This window comes from Typopeltis vanoorti, chromosome 19 (assembly GCF_054136105.1).
Source record: "Typopeltis vanoorti isolate ZY-2024b chromosome 19, IOZ_Tvanoo_1.0, whole genome shotgun sequence".
In the NCBI taxonomy this organism is placed as follows: Eukaryota; Metazoa; Arthropoda; class Arachnida; order Uropygi; family Thelyphonidae; genus Typopeltis; species Typopeltis vanoorti.
In genome coordinates, this window is record NC_143567.1 from 67,104,585 (window position 1) to 67,117,235 (window position 12,651).

General features: G+C 36.3%; 1 protein-coding gene across 3 annotated transcripts in view; it reads right to left on the reverse strand.

Annotated features, from left to right (window-relative positions):
• Eaf6 (chromatin modification-related protein EAF6/MEAF6) overlaps positions 1-8,265 on the reverse strand; it is a 140,607-nt gene extending 132,342 nt beyond the window's left edge. For 2 of the 3 annotated variants that reach the window (XM_090409513.1, XM_090409512.1), the window contains exon 1: positions 8,112-8,261. In XM_090409513.1, the coding sequence (XP_090265639.1) occupies positions 8,112-8,222 (111 nt within the window). In that variant the 5' untranslated portion in view covers positions 8,223-8,261. Of the gene's footprint in view, positions 1-8,111 lie in introns of all 3 variants that reach the window. The other variant, XM_090409511.1, reaches the window with a different exon arrangement.
• Between the last annotated feature and the right edge of the window lie 4,386 nt (positions 8,266-12,651).

Genomic DNA, 12,651 nt, shown 5'->3' on the forward strand with positions numbered 1-12,651 from the left:
GCTTGTTTCATTTAGCAGTTTTTCAAAGTAATTACTCCATACTTCAAGGATATCTTTTTTTCTCCTGTTTCCATGTCACCTTTATCATCTCTAATTCCTTTTACAGCACTCTTTCCTTCATTTCTGAGATTCTTAAACAACCTCAAGAATATTTTGCCACCTTCTTGATATTTATTTTCTATGTTCTTGCCAAAGTCTTCCCATGACTTTTGTTTAGCTAGTTTTACACAATTTTTAGCTTTCTTACATTTGCCTCTGTATTCTCTAAGAGCACAAGCTGACTTATTTGCCAAGAACTTTTGATATGCTTTCTTCTTTTCCTTCACTGCCTCTTTAACTTCCTGTTAAAGAGGCATGTGAAGGAAACCACATGGCTCTCTGGCTGAATCAATCAGGGTTTTCTTCAAGGCTTGCCACTGAATCTCCATGGTTTGGTTCCTGTTCTCAAACTCTTTAATTTTTTTTTCAATAAGCTTTGTGTATTTTAGTCTACAGCTCACATCTGAGAGCTGCTCAACTTTTATTCACTTTAAAACTTTCTTACATGTTATTCTTTTCAATATGAAATTCAGTTTTATCTTGCTCTCAATTTCAAATCCTCTGTACACTCTGGTGTCCTGCACCAGGGAGAAAACATCACTATCAACAATAACATAGTCAATGAGACTTTTCTTATTCCTTGCCTCTTTTCTCCATGTGAATTTGTGCACATTTTTATGTTGGAACATGGTGTTAGTAATAACCAGTCCATGTCCTGAGCAGAAATCCAACAGGTATTTGCCATTATTATTAGCTTTGCTCTTTTCTTCAAATTTTCCCAAAATATTTTTGTATGTCTGACAATCATATCCTACTTTGCTATTTAGATCTCCAACAAGGACCAACTTTTCCTTTTTCATTGTGTCAGCTGCTTTTTCTAAAGCATCAAAAAATTCCTCCACTTCTTCCTTAGTAGAACCGTCTATGGGACCATATGCACAAATAAGTCTCATTGTCCAATTCTCCATTCTGATATTTGCCCACATCACTCTACTTGAGACTGCCTGCCATTCAAGAAGATTAGCCTCGTATTTAGTGTTGAATATTATGGCTACTTCTTCTTTTCCTTGATTGTTGTTGCCTGAATATAACATTTTGTATTTATTGCTCAGAAAGATCTCACCAGTTTTTGTCTTTTTTGTTTCAGTCATCTCAATTATGTCGATCTGGTACTTATGTAATTCCTCAGCTAGCTCCATTTCTTTGCCATTCAGGCTTCTTATGTTGATTGTACCGATCTTTAACTCTGATGTTGAGTTGGGGGGGGGGTGCTTTCATTCATCATATTAATTAATAATACAAGCAATGTCTACATAATCTAAAATCTGGAGCACATACATATTTCTGATACTGTCTATCACCTACCTACTTATCTAAATCAATAGCTTATATTCTCCATTCTATGCCATAATCTTTCATGTGGTATCCTATCAAACACCTTACCAAAGTCCAACAGTATATCCTCTTATGTACTCTCAACTTAGCCATATTATAAAATATGAGCATATTCCTCAGACATGACAACCTTTTAGTAAATCCATGCTCTTTCTTGCAAAGTATAGTTGTCTGTCAGCCCATATCTCTTTGCAATTTCTTAATTTCTCTAAAATCTTCACATCCACTCCAGAGATACTAATAGATCAGTAGTTAGGCATCAATTTTTTCCATCACCATTGTACAACAGGACTCACATATGTTCCTACCATTCCTCTAGATTCTTTCCTGTTCCTTTGGCATATTGATATCATATTTGTCCCTACTGATGAATTCTTATCCATGTTATGCAATAGCTCTTGGATCTTTCTCATGCACCTGTATCTCTTCATCGAATGTAATGGTAGCACTGTGCATCATGTTACATAAGCCTGATTGATAGATCTTAGCAAAGTGAGCACTCATTAAACAATCACATTAGTTCTGACAGAAGGGTACCATCTGTATTCAGTAAAGTTCTTTTTCCACATTCATTTTTTCATTTACTATAAGCATAACAAAATTTTTTTGGGTTACCTTTAGCCTGCATAGCCAATTTCTGTTCATACTATGACTTAGCTTTCCTAACAATACTCTTAACTATTCTGGATTATGCTTTATATATTTTATAACTCTTGTCATCTTTACTCTTACAATATTCTTTCATTCTTTTCTTATGAAACTCTTGCTTAATAGCCACAGAAAGGTTCTAAACTTACTCTTCCCATATTTTTAAAAGTGTGAGGAGTGTAAGAAGTATGACAGGAAAGTATTGAACAACAAAATCAGGACAATGTGAGTCAGCAAGACTGCAAGCAGCAGTAAAGCAGTGAAAGTGAGTAAAAACAATGTAAAAGCTATTGACAGAAAGACAGAAGGAGTGCAACATGAGGAGAATCATGTGAAGATAAGAGATTCGATACTAACATAATTCACAAAATGAAAGGTGAGTTTGAACAACTGGAAAAACATCTGTCGAGTGGTGAGAGAGTATGAACTAGCAAAATGGGTAAATAAGGAGAGTTTTATATGCCGATTCTATGATAAAAGGAGTGACTGATGAAAGCAAAATGAAAATTTGTTTTTCCAGGTGTGATGATTAAGGATGTTATAAGGTTGTTAGGATGGATGGGAGTGAAGGAAATTGTTTTTGAGATATACAAATGATTTGGCAAGTAATAACTGTGGTAAGTGAGATGTGAAAGAGTTGCTGGAATGAGCAAAAGTGAAACAACAAAGACTATGGGGCTGCCATGGTATGACAGAGGCGAGTTGAGAAGAAAGACTATGATTACAAATGAGACAATACATAGGTTATGCAGGAGGAATGGTATGCAACTTATAGTTGAGTAGTGAATGAAGGACAGTGTGTGTGTGTAAACACATAACACATACAGTCTTGCCATAAACACTGTTACAACTTCTGCACAACCCCCATGCTGCCCACAGAATTGCATTAGTACAGCCAACATTTGCATCATTGAAAGTTTTTTCGCTTGGTTATATACTATAAATTCAAGATGCCAAGAAATTATATTCTTAGTTTCATCCTTTATCCATTTATCCAAGTGTAAGCAAACACTTGGATAAAGGATGAAACTAAGAATATAATTTCTTGGCATCTTGAATTTATAGTATATAACCAAGCGAAAAAACTTTCAATGATGCAAATGTTGGCTGTACCAATGCAATTCTGTGGGCAGCATGGGGGTTGTGCAGAAGTTGTAACAGTGTTTATGGCAAGACTGTATGTGTTATGTGTTTACACACACACATGAAGTATCTTCATGACTGGACTACTTGTATATAGAGGGATAATGACTTCACATCAATTGCCTAGTATTCCATAATGCAAGGCACACATCCTTACAGACATATAAAATGCTATGCATATGGCACTAAGGGAACTGTGAAGTCATCAGTCTCCCCCCCTCCCATACACACATATACAGTAGCCCAGTCATAAAGATACTTCATGAGCAAACTTTGTTTGCTTACATTTGGATAACAGAAAACCAAGAATATAATTTTTCTTGGCATCTTTAATTTATAGTATAACCATAGGAAAAAACTTTCACATTCATGTGAAGTCATTAGTTCCCCCCCCACACACACACACACAGACCATATACAAGTAGCCCAGTCATAAAGATACTTCACATGGAAACTGTGTTTGCTTACACTTGAATAAAGGAAGAAATCAAGAATATAATTTCATGGAATCTTTAATTTACAGCATTTGCATGTTTATCAGTAGAGAGAGAGTTTAGCTGTATGAGTTAACATGTAGTAGGGGAGATTATGCAAACCATATAGCTGTAACAGCACTTCACAAGGTTGGAATATAGCCACCGGTTATTATCAACACACTAAAAACACTCTGGATCAATATTATGGTTGTGTATAGGACTATTAACTGTTATAATGTTATAGAAGACTTATCTGACTGTCAAAGACACATCAACACCACTGCGTTAGGATGCAATAACTTGTGAGGGGCTGTGAAGACAGCGCTTTGCCGTAATCCTGTGAGAACGCAGAAAATTTTGTTCCCTGATGATGGCAATTTGATTTTGACAGAATATTGGAATATTAATTAAAATTATTTTAGTTAATATTAGATTGTATTTCCTTTAAAAATACAGTTATGAATAGCCAATGTATAAGCCTTACTACCAGAGCTTCTGATTACTGTTTCCAATCTCCAGATGTTAAAGATACCAAGCTATTTTAAAACTGGTTTTACTTCATTTCCCAAGTAAGCAAACAGACAAACAAGTCAAGTTTGCGCCTGCAAGTGTTGCAAGTCTAGCTGATCCTGCAAGTAGTGCAAGACCAAGGCAACTCATGGTAAAAATAGAATAAGCTCTGATCACTAATTTTAATATTTACCCTTAATGCAAAGCACATCGCCTGGAGGAGATATATGATGCTTTGTATTAAAGGCAAGGGGGCCACTACCCGGACCGGTTTCGACCTTTACTGAGGTCTCATCAGTGGGAGCCAGGCTAGAAATACCAAGATTTTAGTAATACAGAGCTTATAAGTATTTTACCAGAACAAGTTACCATAAGGTGTTTTAACCTTATTAAATAAAAATCTCAGGAGGAGATATAAATAATTATAAGCTAAAATTTTTTATACTTTACAAGTATAAAAATACTTATAATCTGGTAAAATACTTATAAGTTCTGTATTACTAAAATCTTAGTATTTCTAGCCTGGCTCCCACTGATGAGACCTCAATAAAGGTCGAAACCGGTCTGGGTAGTGGCTCCCTTGCCTTTAATACAAAGCATCATATATCTTTTCCAGGAGATGTGCTTTGCATTAAGGGTAAATATTAAGATTAGTGATCAGAGCTTATTCTATTTTTACCATGAGTTGCCTTGGTCTTGCACTACTTGCAGGATCAGCTAGGCTTGCAACACTTGCAGGCGCAAACTTGACTTTTGTCTGTTTGCTTACTTGGGAAATGGAGTAAAACCAGGTTTAAAATGGCTTGGTATCTTTAACATTTATTATACCCAAGGTAAAATACTCACTACATCCAATCTCCAGATTTAAGCACTTGCTCTGATAAAATAACTGAAGTTATTCCTGCTATAATAAGTGCCTTTATTCCATATTTCACTCAAAACACCCCACTGTTATTAAAGTCCTGGTCCAACAAACTCCAACAATTGTAAACTGTCTAAGAAATAAAACAAATTTAATGGCTTACACTACAACTCATAACAATTGTAAAAGAAAATCTTCAATGCTTTGTAATGGCCAAATGCACTATGCTTGTCTTCTGCTCAAATGACAATTGTTCCTTCTGGTCTCCTTGCAAGTTGTTGGACAGAACTTTTGCTCTTCCACATTTCTCCACCAGCCCACTTTCTGATAGCACAACAGTAATATCTCTGAAAGATAAGCAGCTCTTGACAGTCTTTTCCTCCAACTCTTGTTTATATGATCATGGCAAATCTCCCGCTGTTTTATAAATACAACTTCCTCAGCAGTCTTGATACTAATAAGTCCTCTAGCACAAGGTATCCCTCCAGTTTTACTAAATCTTGTACTTTAAAATTAACACCCATCCTGTACTACCTTTACAAGATATCATACTCATCAATGAATCCATCCAACATGAAGGAAACAATCTTAAAATTTATCCAGCCTGATCTTAAAAAGGAAAATAAAACGTAACTATCAAAACTAACCTTAATGCTATTACTTCATCCAAAAATAATAAAAAAAGCCATTAAGGGGCAATTACTTCACTCTTTGAGCAGACACTGAACTTGCCACTATAATTCCTCTGCTTTCCTCCAACTGATTGTGTATAAAAACAGACAGCTGCTGGTCAGCACCAAAATACAGAGTTCAGCTGTATTCAGCTTCAACTTCTTGAACCAACTTCTCTCTCTTCATTCCAAAGTCCTTTATTTTTTCAAATGGTATTCCTTATAATTTTCCTCGTGAATACAACAACCCCTAGTGGTAAATGGAAGGAAGAATGACTATGGAAAGATAATTTTAATGACTGTTGATAGCTGGGAGGTTACAGAAGAAGAATAGGAGAGTTAATGAGTGATCCCTTTACCTCCACTATCACCATTCAAATGGAGATAGTGGAGCACGAGATGTCACAGGGACTGATCTAAAAATAGATGAATTTGAGATACTTAGGATAGTGCAGAATCTTAAGGTGAAAATATTCACTGAATTAGATAAGATATCAGCTCAAGAATTATGCTCCTGAGACTGTTTAATTTACTCATGTCTGGTAGGATGAGAAGGAAGTGGAAAGAGGGCAGGACAAACTACTTCTGCTGCATAAAGGAGGTTCCAAGAGGTAACCAATTATAAATGAATCAATACCTCAGGAATGGTGGTAAAGGTACTGGAGAAGTTAGTCAAAGGCAGAATTCAGGAATGGGTTGATGGGTACATTTTGCCATGGTATTTACTCACCTTTTATTATTATTAAAAAAAAAAAAAAGTGAGAATTCAGCTGGGTAAAGAAATGGCTATATGATGTGATTGCTGGACTTAAAAGGCATTCAACAAGATACCACAAGAAACTGTTATATAAATTGGAGCAAAAGGGAATGGATATGAAGTTGGTGATAAAGTAGTTGATGAATCCAACAGATCAGTGGATACTGCAAAGTATAAGTTTGTACACTTTGGGTTGAAAAAACCAAGTGGTTAGCATATCTGCTCCAAAAAGAATGCGGGTTCAAATCCCGCCATGGGCATGGATGTTTGTAATTGTCTGCAAAAATGCTAGTGGTGGTGGTGGTGGGCAATAGATGGCATTGGTGTAATGATGATGGTAGTTGTGGTTCATTGTAGTTGGTGGATTGAGTGGTGAAGACAGTGAGCTGTAGAGTAGGTGCCCTCCCTCGATGAGTCTTTGGACTCCCTGGAGATGTAATAATAATAATAATAATAATAATAATATTGCAAAATGGTGAAAATAGCTCATCAGATTATCTGTGGGAATGATGAAGAGGACACAAAGGCAAGTGAACAAGCTAGCAACATGTCTGTGAAATGTTCTATATGAATACAGACTGAAGATTTATAGGTTGATGGGTGAAAAATAAGGTATATGACAGAAACAGGTTACTAAAGAAGTTCTGTAGGCTTCATGGAGAAAAAAATATTTCAATATATGACAAGGAAGAGAACAAGGAGTCATCATTCTCCTAGAAAATTGGATAAGGGAGAAAGTTGTGGACTACATATTTTACTTGGAGAAACCAAAATTGCCAAAGTCAGTGAATTAATTCAAGTAGAAGCATAATACATATTATATGAATAATGGTTATTGTAGGTTTATTTCTCTTGCATATCCATATAGTCTTTCAACTCCACGGATATGCAAGAGAAATAAACCTACAGCACATTAGGATCATGGATTGGCTCAGGTCAGATAATCCAAAAACTCTGGATTATCTGACCTGAGCATCTGGAGAGCAGAGAACTTTTAAATCACTGAAGGCCTCAAACAAGCAAAGTGGCAGTGGTCTCACAATGGGCAATGAACATCCACCACCAAAAAACCCAAATATTCAATGTCATACTAGAATCCGCACGATTAACCAGACTGGCTAAATAAGATATACTATGACCAATAAAAAATAACAAATAAATTTTAAAATCCGGTATTAGCAAACATACCATGAACTCAAGGGCATACTTTTGAGAATATACTTAGTTCGTAAAATCAGCACGCTCTCCTTAATACTTTCATTATTTAAATTCGCATTATTATGTATTTTTAAATGTTTTTTTTATGTATGTATTATTAAATATACGTTATATTTAATATTTTCATGCGTTAAATCCCTATATTATTAAAATAAAATAGTTTATACATAATCTGTAAACTGCCACTAGATGACGCTGCGACTACCAGTACCTACACATCATCAAAGAAAAAAAAATTATTAGGCTTAACAACAGGAAGCATATAGTCAGAAAATTTAAAGGAAGGTCATCATTTGAAAGAATGCTTAACAGTGAGGTGCATTGTAATTATCATTGCCTTACTAACATTACAAAACAATAACTTATGTTGCTGCTTTAAAATAGCTACTTACTGCGATCTCTGCTCTTCGTTTAACTAATTCAGCTAGTTCTGCTCGTGTATCAACTATCGAAGACGCTTTGGACGCCATGACCAGCTTTTGGGCGCTATCTTTTTCGAGCATGCGTACGAAATATGATGGTATGGTGGTTTACCGATTTATTTACACTAGATGGCGCTTAAAATAGTGAAACAAATCGATGTAAGGTACGAAAGGTTCGCTTGATGAGTAAGAATTAATAAAGTATTTATAATGATATACTAATTTGAATTATTAAAAATATAGTAAATTATTACTTGGATTATCAAATTATGTAAATAATCAGAATACAACCCTATAACAATTAAAATTCATTACAATATTACAACGGAGAATACGTGATACACAAACATCTAAGATTTTTCCAAAAATTTTATAGTGTGTGTATGGGGAAGGAGGGAGAGGACGATACCGTGACAGTGGAAGAGAAGGAAGTGGGATTCGTATAGGACGATGCACATCACGAAGTTGAAATATTTTCTTTAAAATAATCAGATTAGAACACTGCTAAATACAGAAAGAATTTAATTACAATATCTTCAAAAATGACAGTAATTGCTGAAGCTACAGAACAGAATGTATATGGAAAATGTAAAGACAAAACTCCATATTATTTACATTTTACGCATTTACAAGTTAATATGTGTTATAACAGAGGAAGGAAAGAAGGCATTTAAAAGTCGGTGATATTTTGTGACAAAAGAACGAAAAGTAGTCATGAACAGTGTGACAACATTTCCAGATGACATTATGTTCGAACACTATTTCTTAATTGTCAATAGCCTATTTATCCCATACAGCTACCACGGGCCATCAAGTAGTTTGGCAACAAACAAAAATGCCTTATACTGATCATAACTGTTCTGTAAGAAACGTCAATGAAGCTTCGCAAATGTTTAGGATCGTCACACTATGTAACAGAAATCAAGGATTAATCTTACACCAGGTTTTGTCTGCTTTCATTAAAAGTCTACTGCCACCGACCTAGGATAAAGCATGAGTAATACCACAGAACATGACAGCAACCCAGTGTTCCACGTTTTTAAGCTCTGCATGTTTCATAAAGTTGGAGAAATAGGTTAAAACTGATCAACTCCTATGTGGCAAAGAAATACACTACTCATGCCACGTTCCCAGAAAAAAGAAAAGGTGAGCAGTCGGAGAGCATACTCATTTATTAGACTTGCACTATATCATTTACTTCGACAGTAGTTTCAATCACATCAAACAAACACATGTCACCCTTTTTCTAGTAATTACATGTGAAGAGAAGAGGAAATTTCCATTGAAGCATATGTCTGCATTCAACTGAAGAATATGCTATTTTAGCAGCTGCAAGCATACAGGAATCAAGCAGTGTTATTTGCAAGATGCTTGAGATTACTTTCTTCATTTAGGCTTGCAAGTCACCTGATCATTTTTCCACTACTGCAAGCGAAGCTAAAATCCATTTTTTATGCAACTCCCACTTCCCTCCCACCAAAGATTGTAAACTATTGGTACTGTGGGTGGAAGATCATGATTTTTGTTTCTAGAACGCCACCCTCCCTGCCGTTTCCAAAAGTTAAATAGCACTAAAACGGCGTCGCATACTCCTTATGGCTAATAGAGGTGGTTGGGTTTATTTTTTTAATAATTTTTAATTATCTTTATTCATTTTTACCTGGTCTGGACACCCTCTTCTCTAGACCAAATATCAGGATTCTTCCAAGTTACTTCTGGCCTCCTACGAGTGGAAGGTGGTCTTACCCTCGGTGAGAAAATTCAACTACCACCTAAAACAATCACAAACACTATGCCCAAAGCAGGATTCGAACTTGCATCCTGTTGGTTGGAGAGTGGATAGGTTTACCACTCGGTCAATCACGAAGCGTATTGCATTACGGTGTATTACCTTGTCCTCCAAGAAATAAAGAAGTGAAAATATTTCTCTCAATGTTTTTTTTTTTTTACTCTATCAGCTGAGAAGAGTTGTTGGTGTATGCTATCCGTCTTGTCTGAAACTATATTCTTTATATGCAATTATTTATTACATAAATTAGGTTGTTTGATTAACTTTATACAATTCTATATTGCATTTGTCAATTCGTCTTTTATGAAATCGTCTTGCATTGACTATCAACTAACTCTTGCCATGCCCAATGTTTGGTATATATCTTAAAACTTGATATTAATGCTTCTTACATCGTACAATGCGATTCATGCTCAATTGTTTCAACAAGCAATTCGTCATGACTACTGCCTGGTGGATTCGTTTGCGTTGTGCCGAAGCAACTAACTCTGGCTGGCTTACCTGTTTTAAGGGATGAGAAATCTGTTTCCAGGACGAAAATCCTTATAACCTCTGTATGACTACTGTTAGTCATACAGAGGTTATAGACAAAAATAGGCCTGGGAATGTGGTGATGAAGAAATGTATAAAACTTGAATTAGTGAACAAAGGAAGGGTAATTATTATTGTTGATTTTAATTATAGTGGTATAAACTGGAATGAAGAGATAGCATGTGTGAATAAGGAAAATTAATTTCTCGAGTTCTTGTGAGATAACTATGTCAGACAGCACGTAAAGAAAGACACGCGAGGATCAAGAGTTCCAGATCTCAGTGGATGTAATTGTTAGAGGGGGTTTCGCATTTTCCTCCAGTTGGTGAAAGTGGTCATGAAGTAATCACCTGTGTGTGGCTAGTCATATGCAGTCTTTTGCGATGAATGGATATATATGTGGAATTATAAGGCTGATGATTATGACAAGCTTAGGAGACAGCTTCGAGCTATAACATGGAATGAGGAGTTGAGCGGTAAGGAAATAAATGCTGCATAGGAACTGACAAAGAAATACATAACAGCATCAATGTACAAATTCCGAAGGCCAAAATGTTGAATAAGGTAGGTGTCAAATGGATGAATGTGGAGCTTAAACATGAAATCTGGAAAAATAAAGTATTTAGGAGGAAGTACAAGACAAATAATGATAATAAGTCACATGAAGAATATAAAGAACAAGCCAGGAGAGTGACTCAGTAAGGTAAACAAAAGTAGTGTTTGAGCAGAAATTGGAAAATCAGGCTGAGAAAAATCCTACACGTTTTTTAGATATGTGGCAAGTAGAAGGAAGAATGATCATGGAAAGATGAAGTTAAGGGATGAAAGTGTTAGAATGGTAACTGCTGCAGAAGACATTGTTCAGGTGTTCAGCGAACATTTTATAAGGGTGTTTCATCCTGATCAGGGTGGAATCATGAGGAACTTAAGTGTAGAGGACATAGGAGAGGAGAGCTTAATTGTGAGTGAGCAGGAAGTATTTGAGGAAATAAATAACCTTGATGTTAATAAGACGATAGGATTTGATGACATATCACCACGCATCTTAGGGAATGTTCCAGGGAACTGGCAGTAGCATTGGCATGCCTGTTAAATAACAGTTTTGCAACAGCACAGGTTCCAAGGGAGTGGAAGGAGGGTAAAATTGTTCCACTGCATAAAGGTGGTGATAGGACTGTAGCTTCAAATTATATGCCGGTCTGTATATCTGAAGTTGTGGTGAAAGTCCTGGAGAGATTGGTGAGAAGTAGGATACAGAAATGGGTTGATAACAGCAGTATTCTCTGTGGTTATCAGCATGGGTTTGTTAAGAGGAGATCATGTTTCACTAACTTATGTAATAATAATATGTACACGCTCTTAAATAAATTGAAACAGATGGGAATAGATAACAAACTTCTGTGATGGATTAGTGACTGGCTGTCAGATAGGTATCAGAAAGTTGTATATGGGGGTGCAGTTTCTCGAAAGAGAAAGGTCACGAGTGGTGTGCCTCAGGGGTCAGTTTGGGGCCATTGTTGTTCAGTTTGTATGTTGATGATATTGGGTTGTGTTTAACCAGTCATATCCAGCTGTTTGCAGATGATGCATAATTGGGGAGAGCAATGCACAGCCAGGCTGATGTTAATGTCTTACAAGAGGACTTGAATAGATTGCATGAATAGGCAGGTAAGTGGAACTATCAGTTCAATATTGGCAAGTGTAAGGTTTTTGAGATTTGGTAAGCAACGATGTGATGCAAAGTATACAATTGGCGGGGAAACTTTAACAGAAGTAGAGGAGATGAGAGATCTAGGAGTGATGGTGGAAAAGAACCTGACATTGAGGGGCCACATTTCACAAGTTGTGAAGACATCACATCGAATAATGGCAATGATGAGGAGAAACCTGACCTGCAGAAATAGATAGGTTATGATTCCATTGCATAAGGCGTTGATCAGGCCTCGTGTGGATTACTGTGCACAGCTTTGGTCGCCAGGTTTTCATGGTGACGAGGATACGTTGGCAAGAGTACAGAGAAGATTCACAAAGGTAGTCAGTGGTCTTTGGAATGTGGAGTACGAGGAAAGATTGAGAGAATGTAAGTTGCAGTGCCTCGTGAATAGGAGGAAGAGGGGGGATATGATTGAGACATAAACTGGTCAGGGATTGTTATCAGGTAAACATGGAAGATATTTTTCATAGGATGGG